The sequence below is a fragment of the Danio rerio genome, chromosome 19 (genome assembly GCF_052040795.2).
Source record: "Danio rerio strain M-AB ecotype USA chromosome 19, GRCz13ab, whole genome shotgun sequence".
NCBI lineage: Eukaryota > Metazoa > Chordata > Actinopteri > Cypriniformes > Danionidae > Danio > Danio rerio.
In genome coordinates, this window is record NC_141039.2 from 11053346 (window position 1) to 11071995 (window position 18650).

The 18650-nt window shown below is 35.6% G+C and overlaps 1 protein-coding gene across 13 annotated transcripts in view; it reads right to left on the reverse strand.

The window, feature by feature from the left end:
• The window catches only part of grin2da (glutamate receptor, ionotropic, N-methyl D-aspartate 2D, a), a 257377-nt gene that overhangs the window by 42555 nt on the left and 196172 nt on the right, over positions 1–18650 (reverse strand). For all 13 annotated transcript variants that reach the window (XM_087295417.1, XM_087295425.1, XM_087295420.1 and 10 more), the window contains one exon: positions 2426–2540. In XM_087295417.1, the coding sequence (XP_087151543.1) occupies positions 2426–2540 (115 nt within the window). The remainder of the gene's footprint in view (positions 1–2425; positions 2541–18650) is intronic.

Sequence of the window (18650 nt, forward strand, 5' to 3'; positions counted from 1 at the left end):
AAATAGCAAAAGTGGATTTGGACAAGCCCTTAATGCTTTTGGGCCCTGCATTTTAGACTTTGCGCCTAGATTATTAAAATAGAGCCCTAAAACTCTTAAAATTATTTTATTTTAGCTAGTTGGCAATCCACTTGTTAAGTCGTGACACATGGAATACTGTTTTCGAGTCCAAGCCGCTACTCATTTGAATAGAGAAAATATTTGTTAACTTTTTATTCATATCTCAGCTTAAAGTGAATTTTATATAAAATCATGGTGTACAAACAACAGTAGTAACAGTAGTTTCTAGACATGCTTCATCACAGACACCAATATTTTACCAATTTCTAAAAAAAAATTCTAAAAAAATGTATAACTTTCAGGCCATTAGATATTAGGCATGTATATATATTCATTCATTGATTCATTCATTTTCTTTTCGGCTTAGTACCTTTATTAATCAGCTGTCGCCACAAAGGAATGAACCACCAACTTATCCAGCACACGGTCTACGCAGTGGATGCCCTATCAGCTGCAACCCACCTCTGGCACAATTCAGCCTACCCAATTCACCTGTACCATATGTCTTTGGTCTGTGGGGGAAACTGTAGCACACGGAGGAAACCCACGCAAACACAGGGAGAACATGCAAAATCCGAATATATATATATATATATATATATATATATATATATATATATATATATATATAGATAGATAGATAGATAGATAGATAGATAGATAGATAGATAGATAGATAGATAGATAGATAGATAGATAGATAGATAGATAGATAGATAGATAGATAGATAGATAGATGATAGATAGATAGTGATTTTTGATTTAAAGTAATACATCGCTTTGTTAAGAATTTATTATAGCATTTGGACTTGAAAGTTGCTTTGCGTGACGTCACACTAGCGGATTAAATAGTTGTCATTTTCATCTACTGTAGTTTAAATTAAAACTAAGATTCCCCATATTAGAGCTGCAGTTCAGCAGAGAAGCATAAAAGTCGTTGCACAAGTCTTCACATTGTTTTACATACTTTGCTTAGCAACATGGACACCTACAAAAGGCGTTTATAGAGTTACATACTCTATTTATAAGGTATAATTCACCCCAAAATGTAATTTCTGCCTTCATGTAAAGACGTATTTGCGGCCGCGAAATCACACGTCAGCTGACGCACGGTTTGTTTACTACCAAGACAACGTGCAAGTACCCACCAATTTAGTCTACTTTAGTGAACAGAACCTGCATAGGCTGTGAATAACAGGTAATAAAACAGATTCTTTGGGAGCTTGGCGGAAAGTATGATTTTCATGTATGTTTTTTCCTCAAAGTGACGGCAGCCATAAAATGAGCCGCATGGGCACGCACATCATTTAAATGATCATATTGCATTTTAAAGTTATGATTCCGACAACCATTTGATGTTTTTTCTTTTATAGCGAACACAAAGTTATGTGCATAAAAATAAATGTTTAACAGTGTCATTATAACTACTTTAACCTAAATAATTTTGAATATAATGCAAGAGGGAATCTGATAATGACAAATGTCTGATTTTACCAGTAAAAAATGGTCTATTAATGTTGTCAATGTAAGATCGCAAGCATGTCTTAAACTCAATAATTCAACTTTATAATTATGAATAGTTGCATTCTGATGTCATCACTTTACTGTGAATTAACAACTAGGACATATTTAAAGTCTGTTCAAGTAAACCATTCAAAGTCTATGCAAAATGTGGCATTTTAACAAACAGTAGAGCTACACATAGACCTAAAATTATTATTGATGTTTTAACATATGTTTGAAAATTAACAGTAATAATAGCCTACTCATGTTAACCTTTATATTACATTTACCGAATCATGAGAAAATAGTGATCTTGATTTTAAGCAAAAAAAAAACGTGATTCTCATTTTAGCCGGAATCGTGCAGCCCTACCCCATATATATTATAAAATGAAAATAAGCTGAAATTAAAGATTAATTAAAACTATAGGCATATTAATAATATAATATTAATAATAATAACAATCATCTAAACTAAATCAAATACAAGACTAAAGTTCAAATTCAAAAATATATATAAAATTACTCTTAAATACTTTAATAATTACTAGACACTAAATTAGTATCTCAGTAGTACTAAAACAAGTTCATAAGAGCCTAATTCCAAATTCTAATACAACTTAAACCACCATGTCAACGCATATTAAACTAAATCTGCATATATACATCCTTTAATGCACTTCAACCCCTTCAATATGCGACACACAGGCTTTCATTTCAAATGCATTCTTCACATTTCATTTATATTGCATTTAAATGGTGAGGCGAAATGTGAACTCGCTTGGGCGCTGCATTTAAAACAGTTGAACGATAAGCATGAATATCTTAAACGCATTTAAGCATACTAATGTCTCCGGCCGTACCTCCTCCCAGCCTCTTCCCGCGGTGTAGGAGATCACATCCAGGAGCGGATTGGCCAGATAACCGTCATTATTAAAGGAATAGTCCCGTCCGGATAGAGTTATGTTGCTGAAGAACCTGCAGGAGGAGAAGGGGAAAAAAAAGCGCAGGCTGATAAAGGAGGAGTCTGAGTGAAAGTGATAAAGAGAAGCAGCGAGAGATAAAGAGTGATAGATGGGACTTCCATTAGTCACCTCTCCACTTGGGGTGCTGTGGGTGATTTGTGCTGAATGCTTAAGGGACTCTTAAGTAAACCTGCACGGCTGAACGTTAAACAGAAATGACAACACTGCATCTCAGTGAACGCTAAAGAAAGGCTGTAATTTACAGAATGACTAGAAACTAAAGAATAGAATGGCCTGAGTAAATGAAGGTATTGATGAATTAATACTGTGGGAAAGACAGAGATGGATGCATGAAAAAGTAATGGAAATTAATGATTGCAATTATAGAGTTCTATCTATCTATCTATCTATCTATCTATCTATCTATCTATCTATCTATCTATCTATCTTTCTATCTTTCTATCTATCTATCTATCTATCTATCTATCTATCTATCTTTCTGTCTGTCTGTCTGTCTGTCTGTCTGTCTGTCTGTCTGTCTGTCTGTCTGTCTGTCTGTCTATCTATCTATCTATCTATCTATCTATCTATCTATCTATCTATCTATCTATCTATCTATCGATCTATTACTGAGCACCAAATATTATTACAGACCTGTAGCCAAGGGGGGTTTGGGTGGTTCGGAAGACCCACCTCTCACTGACAAAGGTTCAGAATTTGTCCCATACATGAGCTCATTTGTCCTAATTTGACTGGTATGCCCTCATAAATAGTGAAAATAACCCATCAAACTGGTCTTTAAGAGCAAGTGGAATCCTTTAGTTGTTGTCGCTTCTGTGTGATCAGTTTAGTTCAATGAAAACATATATTTTTCCATCATCCAACTGTGCAAGAAAACACACAATCTGATGTAAGTGAAGTCATCTTTCACCACTCTATTGTTTTTACATGGAGAAAACGTTTTACAAGTAACATTATTCTAAATTTTGGACCTTTTTTTTAAACAAAAAATAAATAAATAAATAAATAAAAATAAATAAATAAAAAGGTATAAAGCATCAAAAGCCGCCCATGTTAAAAGTAATTTGAATCCTAATTTGGCTATTGTTGTTATGCATGAATTTTTAAATGTACTTTTTTGCAAGAGAGGCTACAAAAACCGTGAAGCTCTACATTATTATTATTATTATTATTATTATTTATTCTATTATGTTTACATCTTTTATTATTCAAAAGGGTAAGTTCTGACTGAGGAAAGTTGACTGTGCTGTCAGTTTGTTATTTGCTTAATAAATGACACAAAAAGGTACAGTTTTTCATTTAAACTTTAACAGATTCCTATTATATTTTATAATGATATATGATATACATGTTAGTATAAAGTAAAATATATTTATTCTTTATTCTAAATCTTTAAAAATTATTACTGGTACATCAAACAGTGCGGTTACGATGACCAACCAACAAGCTAAGCCAGCTAAAAATACAGCTTAAAATGTCATGAAAATGTAGTATTTAAATCTCAAAATTAAATAGAAAATGAGGTGAATAACTGCAAGAAGGTCAACTTTTTCTGAAAAAGAGCCACCCCATTCACCAGGCTGGCTACGGGCATGATTGTTAGTGTTGAAAACACTGTGTACAATGCAAAAGAACAGCATTTATCTAAAATTATAAGCTTTTGGGGTTGTATTTTTTAATTGAATAAAATAAAAGAAATTAGTAATTTTACTTCAACTATTAACTAATTTGGGGATTCTCACAAGTGGGCCTCAGTGATCCTGCATCCTAAAATTACTCTCAATATTATACAATAATTTTTGGATTTCATTAATTGTCTGCTATATTAAAATGATCAAAGTAATGCACTTTATCATGTTCTCTGATATATATATATATATATATATATATATATATATATATATATATATATATATATATATATATATATATAAAGACAGGTGGGCTTTCAAAAATTAATCGGAGAAAAAAGTGGGCCTCGAAGTGAAAAAGGTTGAGAACCCTTGAACTGATTCAATATTTACCATTTTTATTTAGTTTTAATGAACATAAAAATACTACTAAAATATAAACTGTGTATTCATAAAAAAATTTAAATTAATTAAAGCTATATAGACAGTCGGTGCCAATAGCGTAGTGATTAAAACTAAATAGACAATCAAAAAAAATATGAAACAATAAAAATAATAATAAAAGAAGCTTAAATTAACAAATTAAATTGAAAACAAAATACATATTAATAAAAATAGCAATAGTTAAGATGCTTTCCCATGCAATGTTTTTATGAATGGAAAATGTCAAAAAAATATTGAATTATATACAGTTTAAGGAAGGAATGAAAGATGAAAGCAAGCAAAAAATGAAAGAAGAAAGGAAGAAAGAAAGAAAGAAAGAAAGAAAGGTTGAATTGATGCTCAGAAAGGGGCAATAATGTGTAATAATGTCAGCTGAATTCATGGATGAATATAAAAATGAAGGGTAGTGAAGGATGAACTGCATTAATGGACAGTATAAATCCAATAACGGAGGAAGTAGAGAGGAAGAGATGGATGAACGGACAAATAATATATAAAGGACAGTAAAAAGGATCAACTTCATAAATGAACAAGTGCGATGGATGACTCAATAAAAAATGAGGAATAATTTAAAGGGTAAAAATAATGCAGGGAACGGTGGACACATAGTCAGGACAAAAGGAATGAACAAACGAATGACTAAAATTAACCATGCCAAAAAAAATGAATGAATGAATGAATGAATGAATGAATGAAATTTGTACTTGCTCTTGATTTTATTTTTTTATTACTGAGACCAAATTTTGATGGATGGGAGGAAAAAAATCAATGTATGGATGGGGAAAAAAGCAAGGGTAACTAGAAGGATAAACCTGACAGAGGAATGAATCGATGAATGTAGGAACAGTCTGGACGGAGGATGAATGACATGCCCTGAAGCTCTCCGGCTGCACCTTTATCGCACTTCCAGATCGGCGGCAGGACACGGCAGGCCTCTCGCCAGCGGCTTGTTTTCAATATTCACTGTTTGCTGCTCTCAGGATGATGCTGAGATGCTCTTGTTAGTCACCATGACAACTAGGAGCATGAGAGTAGCACTGAAAAACTCGAAAACGTGAATGTCTTTCTCTCATCGGCATCGTTTGTCAGCAGTTTTCCTTTCACTGGAGATGCGGTAATGGCATTGAGAAAGACTCTTTCAACCAGCTCGTATTTCTTTTCTTTGGTTTTAGTCCATCGTTGAATAGGACACTTGGTTTGGGTTTTCTATGTGACGCCTCTCATAAGTCTTTCCACTTCTGTCTTTGAGAGAAATTGTATTTGATATCTGATCCATAATTTATGTCAGGCTCGGTATAAGAGATTATGTTCATTTCAAAGCGCTGGTTGCGATGACGGCTACACGCAGGCCTCTAGTTTAATGCCCCGTTTAATAGAATGTGAGCTGTATTTCTAAGGCAAACTTCATTCCCTCTGTCTGAAAATGGCACGCTGAACACCGCCAGGAATATGAAAGGAAGATTATGAATGACGCTGCTCATTTTTCATTGTATGTATTACTCAGGTCGGGCATAATTGAGTTTGCGAATCCGTCACATGTGATATCTGCTTTAGATTGGAAAGTAAAGAAAACGTCTGTAGCAGCATAATTCATTTATCTCACGCCTAAGCTTGACTAAAATGTAGCTTGTCGAAATGGACCAGCAAAGACCTTTGAAAATAATGAATGAAACGGTAAACAAATGGACAAATGAATGAAAAAATGAATGGAATCATAGAGTATTAATTAAAAAATCAATAATAAATGAATGAAATTTGTACATATTGGTAAATTAATAATATTGATGCCCACAATGGTCAAAGTGGGAATGTTTGAAAGTATACATGCTGCAAAAACTTTCCGTTGATTAACACTTTCCATTATATGTAAATTAAACTGAACTGAATAAGTTCTTAAACTTGTATGAGATCAAAGTACCTTAATGTGAACTATCCCACAATGTCCCATAACCTGAAAACACATCTGAATCACAAAATTCTAGGAAATGTTAATTAACAGGAAGGCTATTTTCTATTTTTAAGTATATGATTGTGTGTGATCCCTAATAACGCTGGTTTACAGTGCTGATCATGACTTGTGGCCATGTGGACTATATAAGTAATCGAGGCAACAAAAGTATAAAATGTAAACAGTTATACAATTTCTAGTAATCTAATGAAGAACTGTTATTTTATATTGATGGTTACAAGATAAAACCAATTTGATATACCGTGCATCTGGAAAGTATTCATAGAACTTTACTTTTTCCAAAACTTTTATGTTACAGCCTTATTGCAAAATGGATTCAATTAATTTATTTCCACAACATTCTACCCACAATACCCCATAATGACAATGTGAAAAAATATTTTTTTTATATTGTTGCAAATTTATTAAAAACAAAAAACCTGAAACATAAGTATTCACAGCCTTTTCTCAATACTTTGTTGATGCACCTTTGGCAGCAATTGCAGTCTCAAGTGTTTTTGAACATAATGCCACAAGCTTGGCACACCAGACTTTAGAAATTTTTGTCCATTCCTCTTTGCAGTACCTCTCAAGTTATATCAAGTTGGATGGGAAGCGACGGTGTACAGCCATTTTCAGATCTCTTCAGAGATGTTCAATAGGATTTAGGTCTGGGCTCTGGCTGGGCCACTTAAGGACATTCACCGAATTGTTGTGAAGGCACTCAATTGATATTTTGCTGGTGTGCTTTGGGTCATTGTCCTGCTGGAAGATGAACCGTCGCCCCAGTCTGAGGCAGGTTTTCATTCAGGATGTCTCTGTACATGCAGCATTCATCTTTCCCTCTATCTTGACTAGTCTTTCAGTTCCTGCAGCAGAAAAACATCCCCACAGCATGATGCTGCCAACACCATGCTTCACTGTAGGGATGGTATTAGCCAGGTGATGAGCAGTGCCTTATTTTTATTCAAACGTAACGCCTGGCATTCACTCCAAAGAGTTAAATTTTAGTCTCATCAGACCAAAGAATAGTGTTTCTTATGGTCTAAGAGTCCTTCAGATGCCTTTTGGCAAATTCCAGGCATAGAGAGGCTTCCGTCTGTCTACTCTACCATACAGGCCTGATTGGTGGATTGCTGCACAGATAGTTGTTCTTCTGTAAGGTTCTCCTCTCTCCACAGAAGAACGCTGGAGCTTTAACAGAGTGACCATCAGGTAATTCAGTACCTCCCTGACTAAGGCCCTTCTCCCCCGATCACTCAGCCAGTCAGCTCTAGGAAGAGTCCTGGTGGTTCCAAACATCTTCCATATACGGATAATGGAGGCCACTGTGCTCATTGGAACTTTTAGAGCAGCTTAAATTTTTCTGTAACCTTCCCCAGCCTTATGCCTCAAGACAATCAATATTGTCAACAATCAATTATTATACTATTTGTCACCATGCATATACCTGTACATTTGCAATAATAATAACTTGGGTTTGCAAAAGACTCTATATGTGAACAGCCCTTATGGATTTCTTCTTTGAGCTTGCTTGGTACACCACACCTACCAATTAAAGGTACTGTTGGCAGTGGAAATGCAAACCTGATCAAGGTGAGTCATACTGAACTCTACTGACTGAATTGTACCATCAGTGGAAACAAGGCATAACAGTACACAAAGTGTCAGCTACTGTATTTTGAACTTTGTTTTACCCTGAAACAAAGAATGAAAAGAACTGAGTATATTGTGTCCTTACTATACAATCCTCCCATTGCATCATCAGCACAATGCCCTAAAAAAGACCTGCATTGAGTTATTTCTTCTGTTGAAACCCAATGGAATATATAGAAGATATATATGGCTCGCATGGTTCAGGATTGGTAGAGCTACGCATCGATGAATTTGCTCTTCAGTGTTTGGACTCTCAATAATGATTTTAAATCACACTGAACTGAGCTAAACTGAACTGAACTGAAACACTAAAACTGAACTACACTGTTCCAGTTACTATGACCATTTATGTGAAGCTGCTTTGACACAATCTACATTGTAAAAGCGCTATACAAATAAAGCTGAATTGAATTGAAAAATAGAAGAATGCTGGAAACCTTGCCCCTTGTCTTGCCCCTGACTGGAGCTGTTTTACTTTAAAATAAAAATACACAAAATGTATACTGTAGTCCACATTTTATAAACTCATAAATAAATAATATACAAGTTTCAAAGCTGTTTTGACCACTAAACTAGAGAATTTATCCCCCCAGATATTTGAATCTCAGAAATTTGGTCACCATAAAAATGTTCTTTAAACAAAAATATGCTTCTTTTAAGAACTGTTGAGTGAAATGTTTTTTAGGAAACCAAAAATGGCTTATTGCTTTCGGATCCTTGTTTTTTTAAGAGTGTTAATGATGGCCACAATTAAATTCTAAGAATGTTTAATATATTTCAAATACAACATCAGCGATATTCCTTGTAACCCTTTTCTTCCAGTCTAAAAACAGCACACTAAACACTTGTGTGAATACAAATGAAGATAACAGATGACACTGCCCCTTTTTTCATGCACACTCGGATTGGGCATAATCGAGTTTACAAATCACTCTCGAACTTCGCTGATCCGTCACACGCCATATCAGCTCCGGATCGGCAATTAAAGAAACCGTCCCAAGCGGTGTAATTAATTTATCTCGCACTCATTTGGAGAGTGCAATGGAGAGCGTGACAATCTTAACAACCTGGAGTCTGCGATGCCGGCACACTCACACTTCCCTCGTTCCCTCGCTCTAGACCCCTGCAAGGTTGTCATAGCGACACAGCCATTGACATTACATGTGTTCCGCTAATGCCTTACATTGTGGGGTGAACAAACAACCTAAAGCGCAGCACGTAGCGGAATACAGATGTCACTCGTGTCATCACAATGAAGACGAGAAAGAGAGAGGCAGGAAAAAGAGAGCGTGAGCCTGACACAAAATGGAAACGTAGCGGTGATGTACTGTCACAAAGAATGTGAAATGAAAAAGCCTGGAGACACAAGGAAAAGGAAGCGTGGAGGAAAGGAGTGTGAGACACACACTAGACCAGGATAAGGGAAATGCCGGATGTTTAAACATCAGAGGGGTGTTTAAACATCAGAAACATTTGAGGGGTTTAATGTGTCCATTAAAGCAGCATTAGTATGGTGATGAGCAGAGGCACTGCCCTCTGCAGCTGTGTGTGTGTGTGTGTGTGTGTGTATGTGTGTGTGTGTGTGTTTGTTTAAAAGAGAGTGTTTCAAAGCACTTTCAATATGGCTGTATACTGGCAATATGTTTACCCTATGGGTAAAAGTCATAAAAAGAGAGGGAGAGGCTGTTACAAAGCCTAGTGAGACCTAGACGGTATTTTGGGGATCATGAGCAGGCTCAAAATTTAATTTTGAGATGGCCAAAAAATGCTGTCTCTGTAAGAAGGTTTCGGCTCACCTGGAATGCGATGGCCCAAAATGCTCACAAAGCACATTAAACAAGCCTCTGATGCCCAAAAGAGATATCTAATGAAACAATCACACAGAAAGTGCTTTTTGAGTTTACAAATACACTACCTGACTAACGTCTTGTGGCCTATCCAAGTTTTAGGAACAACTTGACTTCTAGTTGATCATTTGGTATCAGAAGTGGCTTATATGAAAGGCAATGGCCTCTAGATTATGCTAATTTACCAAAATTAAATATGATCATGTCTTTATTTGTAATTATTTAATTAGGACAGTAAGGTCTGGCTTTGCTAAGACAAAAGTCTTGTCACTAAACAGAAATAATGTACATTATAGAATAAGAAAAAAAAAAAATATTGTGTTTGACTCCTATGAGCTGGGAGGTCTGCATCCATACATCTCTGCAACGACTCAAATAACTTATTAATAAAGTCCTCTGGAACGGCAAAGAAAGCGTTCTTGTAGGACTCTTGAAAGAGTTCATCAAGATTCTTTGGATTCACCTTTAATCCCTCCTCCTTCATCTTACCCTAGACATGCTCAATAATGTTCATGTCTGATGACTGGGCTGGCTAATACTGGAGCACCTTGACCTTCGTTGCTTTCAGAAACTTTGATGTGGAGGCTGAAGTAAGAGGAGCGCTATCCTGCTGAAGAATTTGCCCTCTCCTGTTCTTTGTAATGTAATGGGTGGCACAAATGTCCTAAAACCTTAGGCTGTTGGTGTTGACATTCTCTATGCAGATCTCTTGCACACCCCCATACTAATTGTAACCCTAAACCTTCACCAAAACTTGACTGATTTCTGCGAGAATCTTGGGACCATGTAGGCTCCAGTAGGTCTTCTGCAGTATTTGTGAGGATTGAGATGCAGTTCAACAGAAGATTCATCAAAAGATCAACCTTCTGCCACTTTTCCAAACGATCAACTAGAAGTCAAGATATTATGTGTACAAAATACAAGATGTTTGTCAGGTAGTGTATGAGTCAATACAGGGGAATTTTAATAAGGCAATGAAAAGGTAATGGTTAATCACATCCATTAAGTGCATTTTACAATTATATAAACAGCACAACGGAAGGTGTTCGTAAAGATGCACAAAGTTTATGTCAATTTGCTGAATATTGCCTAAAATGCAATTTGATGGAAGTGTTTAGGTCTTACGGTAGTATTAGACTGCCTAAAATGATCTTTGTAGGAATAAAAGCCTCCATTTAACGCTGTGAAAAAAACTGTTAATTAACAGTTGCCCATATCTTGTGGTTCATTAGCGTTTTCAATTTACTTCTGCTTTGAATTGCATTATGGGACCTTGATCTCCACTCTGACAACTTTTGATGTTGAAAATGAACTGTACTTTTCCAGTGACTTTCATCAATACTTTCAGTATTTTGAAACAATATGCTGAAAAAAATGGGTTACGAGCTCCCAGAACATTTACTGTTATTTTAAAAGCAAATTACTGTATGTAGTATGTCTAATGTCCATAAAAGTCACTTTGTTAAACTGCACAGTTACATTTTTAAAAGTTGTCTGAGCAAAAAATCAAGGTCCCATAACACAATTTGAAAGTGTAAATGAAAAACACTTGTGAATCACGAGCCAAGGGCAACAGTTAATTAGCAGATTTTTACAGTGTGAAACAATAACATGAGTCTCAAACCTAACAATGCTGTTAAGAATTTTAGAATTTGAATGCATACTCAAAGGACACTGTAATCATAAAGGACATTTAAAATTGCCAACTGAATGCCAGAAATGCAGAACTAACAGTTTCTTCGAATGCATTTAGGTCTTTTAGATGCATTTAGGTACCTTAAATGTACATTGGTACCTGAAGCAAACATAGTAACACCTAAATGCTCTATATTAGTACACTTTGCAAGAATACTGCCTCAGTGACAGTTTAATAACCTTTTTTTCTGAGAGTTTACAAGTATTTGAATGCATTTATGTAAGTCAATAAACCTAAGGTGAAACCTGAAGGTAGAAAATTTTCATACATTAATAATGTAGATACAAAAAAGTAGTAGATACAAAAAAGTAGTAATGTTTGAAAATGTCTACGTATAAAAATTCCAATGGCTGTGATGTCCAAATGTTTGAATGCATCTATGCTACCCAAAAGCATCAGTGAGTGTGGAAGTGTTTAAATGTACCCGATGCCCTCCTAAAAAGTGTTTTTAGTACTACCTTGGCAGGAGAACTCCAAACAGACTCAAAACTGCTTTCTGTTAATGTTCAACACATCTCAAGAATGAACAAGGTCAGACTGTTGAAATATATAAATAAAGCGCAAATTGGTCAATTTAGGAATATATCAAAAGACATTACAGAACATGCGCATGTACCTGTTTACAAAGACGCTGTTTAGAAATGAATGAGTATGTCCATGACACAAACAAATGTGGTTTATAGCAGCTTTAGGATCATTCAAATTCTAGAACAAAAATGGTCTGCTGAAAGGTAACTTTTTTAAAAAGTGCATTTTATCACCCCCAAGGGTGCATACTGGTGCATTTCAAGATGCATAATAGTACCTAAAGTGGTCATAACAACATCAAAAAAAGTCCTTATTAGTACCTTATATGAGGCTGTAGAAAAAAAATTTACCGTATGAAGGAAAATTCACACACATCAATAATGCACAAAGATGCTACCGAAGTATGAATGTTTGAATGAAGCTATGCAGGAATACTCTAATCCCTGTCTAAAAAATTGTCTGAACTACTTAACAAAAATCTTGTCGTCGATCCCATTTGTAAGAGCAACAAATAGTATCTTGACTTCTGGTTGATCACCTGGACAAGTGGCAGAAGGTAGAATTTTCAGAAGAATCATCTGTTGAACTGCACCACAATCATCACAAATACTGCTATTGGAACTCGCATAGACTCAAAATTGCTACAGAAATCAGTCAAGTTTGGTGAAGGAAAAATCATGGTTTAGAGTTTCATTCAGTAATCTTGATCTCCAAATTCTTCAGCAGGATTGTGTGATACAGTACTGTGTATCCACAATACTAATGGTTGTTGTGTTATTAATGTGTCTATTTATTTATTTATTTATTTATTTATTTATTTGTTTATATATATATATACTGTAAAAAGTAATTTATTATCACTACTAATGACTGTGTTTGAAACAAAATAACATCAGCAGTTGAGAAAGCGTGAGCTGTGGGTTACCATGGTGATACCTGTTTACTTCAGATGCTACTGAGCTGCGCCTGTGGAAAGACACAGAAGCCTCAATGGCTGCATCTGAAACTGCATGCTTCCATACTATACTGTACGCTAAAATCAGTATGCGAGCCAAGTAGTATGTCTGAATTCATAGAATTTGAAAAACAGTATGCGAGCAGTACCCGGATGACTTACTACTTCCATGACAAAATGGTGGATGTAGTACGTCTAAAATTCCATTTATACTGCTCACATTTATACTGTATAAAATATACTTTTTTAACGTCGAGTAGTACGTTTAAATTCAAGAGCAGTACCTACTGAGTAGTAGGTGGTTTCGGACGCAGCCAAAGTGATTTTGTTTCTCCTGATAATTCAGGTATGTTTCATTAAAAAATATATATATTTTATTGTAATTAATGTATAAAGTTTATGAGAGTAGCATTGGTAATTGTTGTCAAGTGGAACTGTTACAATTTAAATCATACAAATAACATGCATTATTGCTCTTTGAGTTTAGGAGTTTTACAGTAAATTGTTTTATATAGAGGTATTTACAGAGAAACAAACACGAAAAAGATGGTTGAAAAAGAGTTTAAAGTGTATTCTGTGTCCTACTGATAAATATACAGAAGGTATAATATTTTTATGTGTTAATGATAAGAGAGTACAGAGTGTATAACTATGTTAAGAATTCATTGTTGTAAAAAGAGAAAAACAATACAAAAGGAAACGAATCTTACATTTAACATGATTTGTGAGGATATGTTTGCTTTAACATGAATGTTAATAAACAGATGCTACTAAGCTGCGCCTGGGGAAAGACTGAAGTCTCAATGTGATTTTAAGCTGGGGCTGGGACCCGTAACAACAGCGATCCTTCTCATACTTCAACCTCCACATCAAACGTCTTGAAAGCAAAGAAGATCAAGGACTGATCCAAGACTGGCCAGCCCAGTCACCAGACATGAACATTATTGAGCATGTCAGGATTAAAATGAAGGAGTAGGGCATTGAAGATGAATCCAAAGATTCTAGATGAACTCCGGGAGTCAGCTTTTTTGCCATTCCGGATGACTTTATTAATAAGTTATTTGAGTCATTGAAGAGAATAATTAAATAATTAAAAATCAAGGCATGATCATATTTAATTTTGGTAAAATAAGTGTGATCTAGAGGCCTTTGCCTTTCATTTAAGCCATTTCTGATACCAAATGATCAACTAGAAAAGTCAAGTTATTATTTGTTGCCCCTAAAACTTAAACAGTCGACACGACTTTTGTCAGGTAGTGTATATAAGCAGCTCATAAATCTTTGAAAACCAAGCAGTGAGTGTGTGAGTAAGAGAGAGAGAGGAAGTTGGCGAAGTTGGCTGAAGACGTCAATACCGCTGCGACATCCTGCACAGACAGCATGAGTTAATAGGAGGAAGTGGGCGTAAGAGTGAGTGAATGAAGGATGGAGCAGACCTTGAGTGAGTGAATGGGTGAGAGTAAGATTGAGTTTGAGTGCGTGTGTGGGTGAAGCTGTGCTGGTTTGTGATCAGTTCCATTGGTGACAGTCTGTGATATTTCCCCCTGCACTCGCCGCACCATAACCAATTATCCTATTTACATGCAAAACGACACTGCATGCGTGCCTCTTTAGAGCCACCCGCGGGGGCAAGGCGAGAGCGGAGAGGAAGAATGAAGGGATGAGACAGTTTGGACCAACAAAGAGTGAGGAAGAATGAGTGTGAGGGAGAGGGAAAAGTATGAGTGGGGGAATTAGAGTAATGTTGACATGACGAGAGAGGGCAGTTATTATGAAAGAGTGCGGGGACTGAGAAACAGAATGGGAGGGTGTGAAAATAAAACAGCAGCGAAAGAGTGACAGATAAATGAGAAGGGGAATTTGAGAGAGCGAAAACAAGCAAAACAATGAACAAAACGTCCCAAAAAGGGGGCGAAAAAGGTTGAAAGGAGAAAGGCAATGAAGGGTGAATAACATCGGGCAGGAGTGCAGGTGAGCATTCATCACACTCCATTAGCTTAAGCAGTAACAAAAATGTAGCAGTAGGGGGCAACAGGTCTGCTTACTCATAGCAATGCCAGCGCTTTTGTCTCCGGTGCCAGCTTCTAATGACTGATTTAGGAACAAGCTCTCGGCACATCTGCCTTCATATTTAAACTGGAGTGACTGGATTATACCGAGCAGACGGTCATATTGTGTGACGGTCAGAGATGAATTTGAATAATATACAGTAACCGGTGTGTGTGATCTGCAAATGTGTGCCATCGATTAGACTGGATTATAATGAGAACACAGAAGTACAAATTAAAGTGATATTTCATTATTTCATTAACTCAAAAGCGGACTTTAGATGAATTCCAATTCGTGCTGCTGCAGAAGCTACGTTGTAACCCTCTGTTATATTGCTAATCAATTTAGCATTAAAGCACGAACACAAGCTCAAATGTCAAACATGGATGCTTCTTAGCCCAGAAAGATTGATCAATATCATCAACGTAATTAGCCACGAGAGACCGGACGAAGCTCAGCATACTTGTGATGGCATATTTCAATTGAATATCAAACGAAAGATTTCTATTTGCAAGGCCATAGAAACAAATAGTTTACCCAAACTTAAAAACACAAAATGCTGAGATTTTTAATATTGTTTGTCAATGTAAATGAATCAGGATTAACGCTGTTGCTTTTGTTTTGTACTACATGCATTTTACAATTTTGATTCATGGCACAACGACTAGATTAGAAGTAAAAAGCTCAATCGTTAATATAGGCAAGTGTATATTTGATGGAAGCACTATAAATTGCATTTAAAATAAATAAAAGACAATCTATTTAAAATACTTGAAAGGTGCTGTATGTAAGTTTTTGACTGTTCTAAAGCATAAAATACCATAATATGTTTGCAGATATTTAAGAAACATGCGAAGTGAACATTCTTGTTTATCTGAAAAACTATGCTGAAGTTAGATATTCTGCTTTGAAGATGTGTGTTACGTGCCGGAACGTCTGTCTTTGTTTTGGTCCCTTTAACTCGCCCACTGCCAGGAAAGCCAATTATATTTCAGCACCCTGAGTTGCCTTGGTGGAAAAATGCACATTTCATTCATTCAGTCAGAAATGCTTTTAAAGTATGCGTCTGAAACTGAAAATGCAACCTCCGGTGGACAGTAGCAGACATAAAAATGAGACACAGAATTAGAGTTTCACATGAGGTGGTTATTAATTAGCAAATAATTTAAATATTACAAATGTAAACATTAGGTCAGCAGGTTACTTTGCAGGGCTCAACAATAAGGACTGCCCGATGGCCCGGGGCCAGCGTAAGAGATGCTCGGAACAGCAGACAGAATCGTTACTGGCCTGATCGGGGCAGTGCTGCCTTGTCACTAAATTTGAATAGACGGCAACATGACCGTAATATTAAATTATGAGGCTAAAAGAAAACGTCTGTTTCTAACGTTGTGGAAACATTTAAATGGGTATAACATGACAAAAACACAAAGCAATGTTTTGCATAGTTTGCCGTCACTTTTAGGTTAGCCACCTTTTGTTTTGCAATAAAATACCTGCACATTTTCCATACTGCTTTGTTTTACTGCTAAACAATTTTACATTTTCCAAATATTTAAATTCTACATTCAAAGACATTATTTTGTGACACGTTATTTCATATATGTGGCTAATAAATAGCAATTAACTTTTTTATTTCTTTAGTGGTGAAAATTTTAGCAGGGCAAGTAAAAATCTGAACCACTGGTCCATTTGGGCCAGTAGAAAAAATCCTTAGCGTTGAACCCTGCATTGTAACCCTGTGTACTAACAACATGCTACATGACAAGAATTGCAGTGATAAGCTGTTTAACCAGACGAAACACGACAAATTTAAATACAGCCATTCAGACGCACAAAATAGTACACTTACTGCAGTCCAACAAAATTTTAAGATTTATAATCTAATTTATACATATTAAGCTTCTTTAACATTATTAAATGTACATGCTACATCACTGATATGTGTTGGCTTGCACTGAGTCACATTTCTAAAGATCAATTTCAAACGGTTTATTGTATTTTCAAGATCTGAGGTGAACTATTTGCTGCTGCCCTCAGTAATATGGCAATAAATATGATGTAAAATGGCATTCAAATTCAATATTAGGATTTAACAGTAAGCAAAGCACGTGAGGTGTACCTGGGATGATCTTTGTCATTTATCCTGTTCTTCAGATGCAAGAAACAGAAGTCGTTTCTAAAATATAAATATCAGGTGTTGGTTAGAAAAAAACTTCTTTTAAAATGGAAAATATTCCTTGTATCGAGTGCCGTTGCTTTTATCTAGAACACGGTTTAAATCAGCCTTAAATCAGCCTTCAGGCTTGACAGTCAGGCACACTGCTGTTGATGTTGTCAATCTGGCAACCTGTGCCAAACTATTAGTAAGATTGCCAATGTTAACCTTTTACCTGATCCAAGATTTATGTTACTGGGGGATGAATCAGTTCTTCTGTTCGATCAAAGAAAAAAATTACGTTTAATTAAAATGGCTCTGACAGCCGCAAAGAAATGCATTGCTATACATTGGAAATAGTAGAACCACCAAGTCATATTGTACATATATATGCAAACTCTTCAATGTTTGAGAAGACTTGGGGTAAATTTATTGAATACATGAATAATTTGGATGTTACACTGACTGAAAATACGGATGGAAAAGTATGACACTTCCTTGCTTTAATCCTTTATTTATCATTATTGTTTGTTTATTGTTTATTTCCTCCTCATTTACACATCAGCTTGATTTCTCACAAGTATGTCTATTTAAGTGTTCTGTCTTGTGAGGGTGGGAAAGGCGTGAAGGGGTGGTTAGAAAAGAATGTTTACATGTATACTGAAATTATTCTGTAAATTATTGATGTGAAAATAATAAAAAAAATACATTGATAAAAAAAATCTGGCAACCTGTGCTTGCATGTGTTTTAAACTAGGTGTGCAATACCTAGTTCAACCACTGGGTGTCAAACTTACATACTGCACCTTGAACATTGTCAAGTTCATTGGTGTTCATATACAAAGAATGACAATAATGTAAATAACACTGCATTATCAGGGCTCGAAATTAACCTTTTTGCTTGGTAGCACCGGTGCTCCTAACTTTAAAAATTTAGGCGCATCAGACAAAATTTAGTCGCACCCACCAATTAAGAGCACCGTTACTACAAGTTTTATACAAACATATTTATTGTATTTTAAATCAACACTAATCAAACTAACAAGCAAAAAAATTATATATATATAAATGCAAGCTTGAGGAAAATATGTCTCAACGAAATCCCGTTATCACAAGAAAATATATTTTTATAACAGAACTGAGTGAGCGCTCACCGGCCCTGCACACACTGCTTAAATGAATCTGTTAAC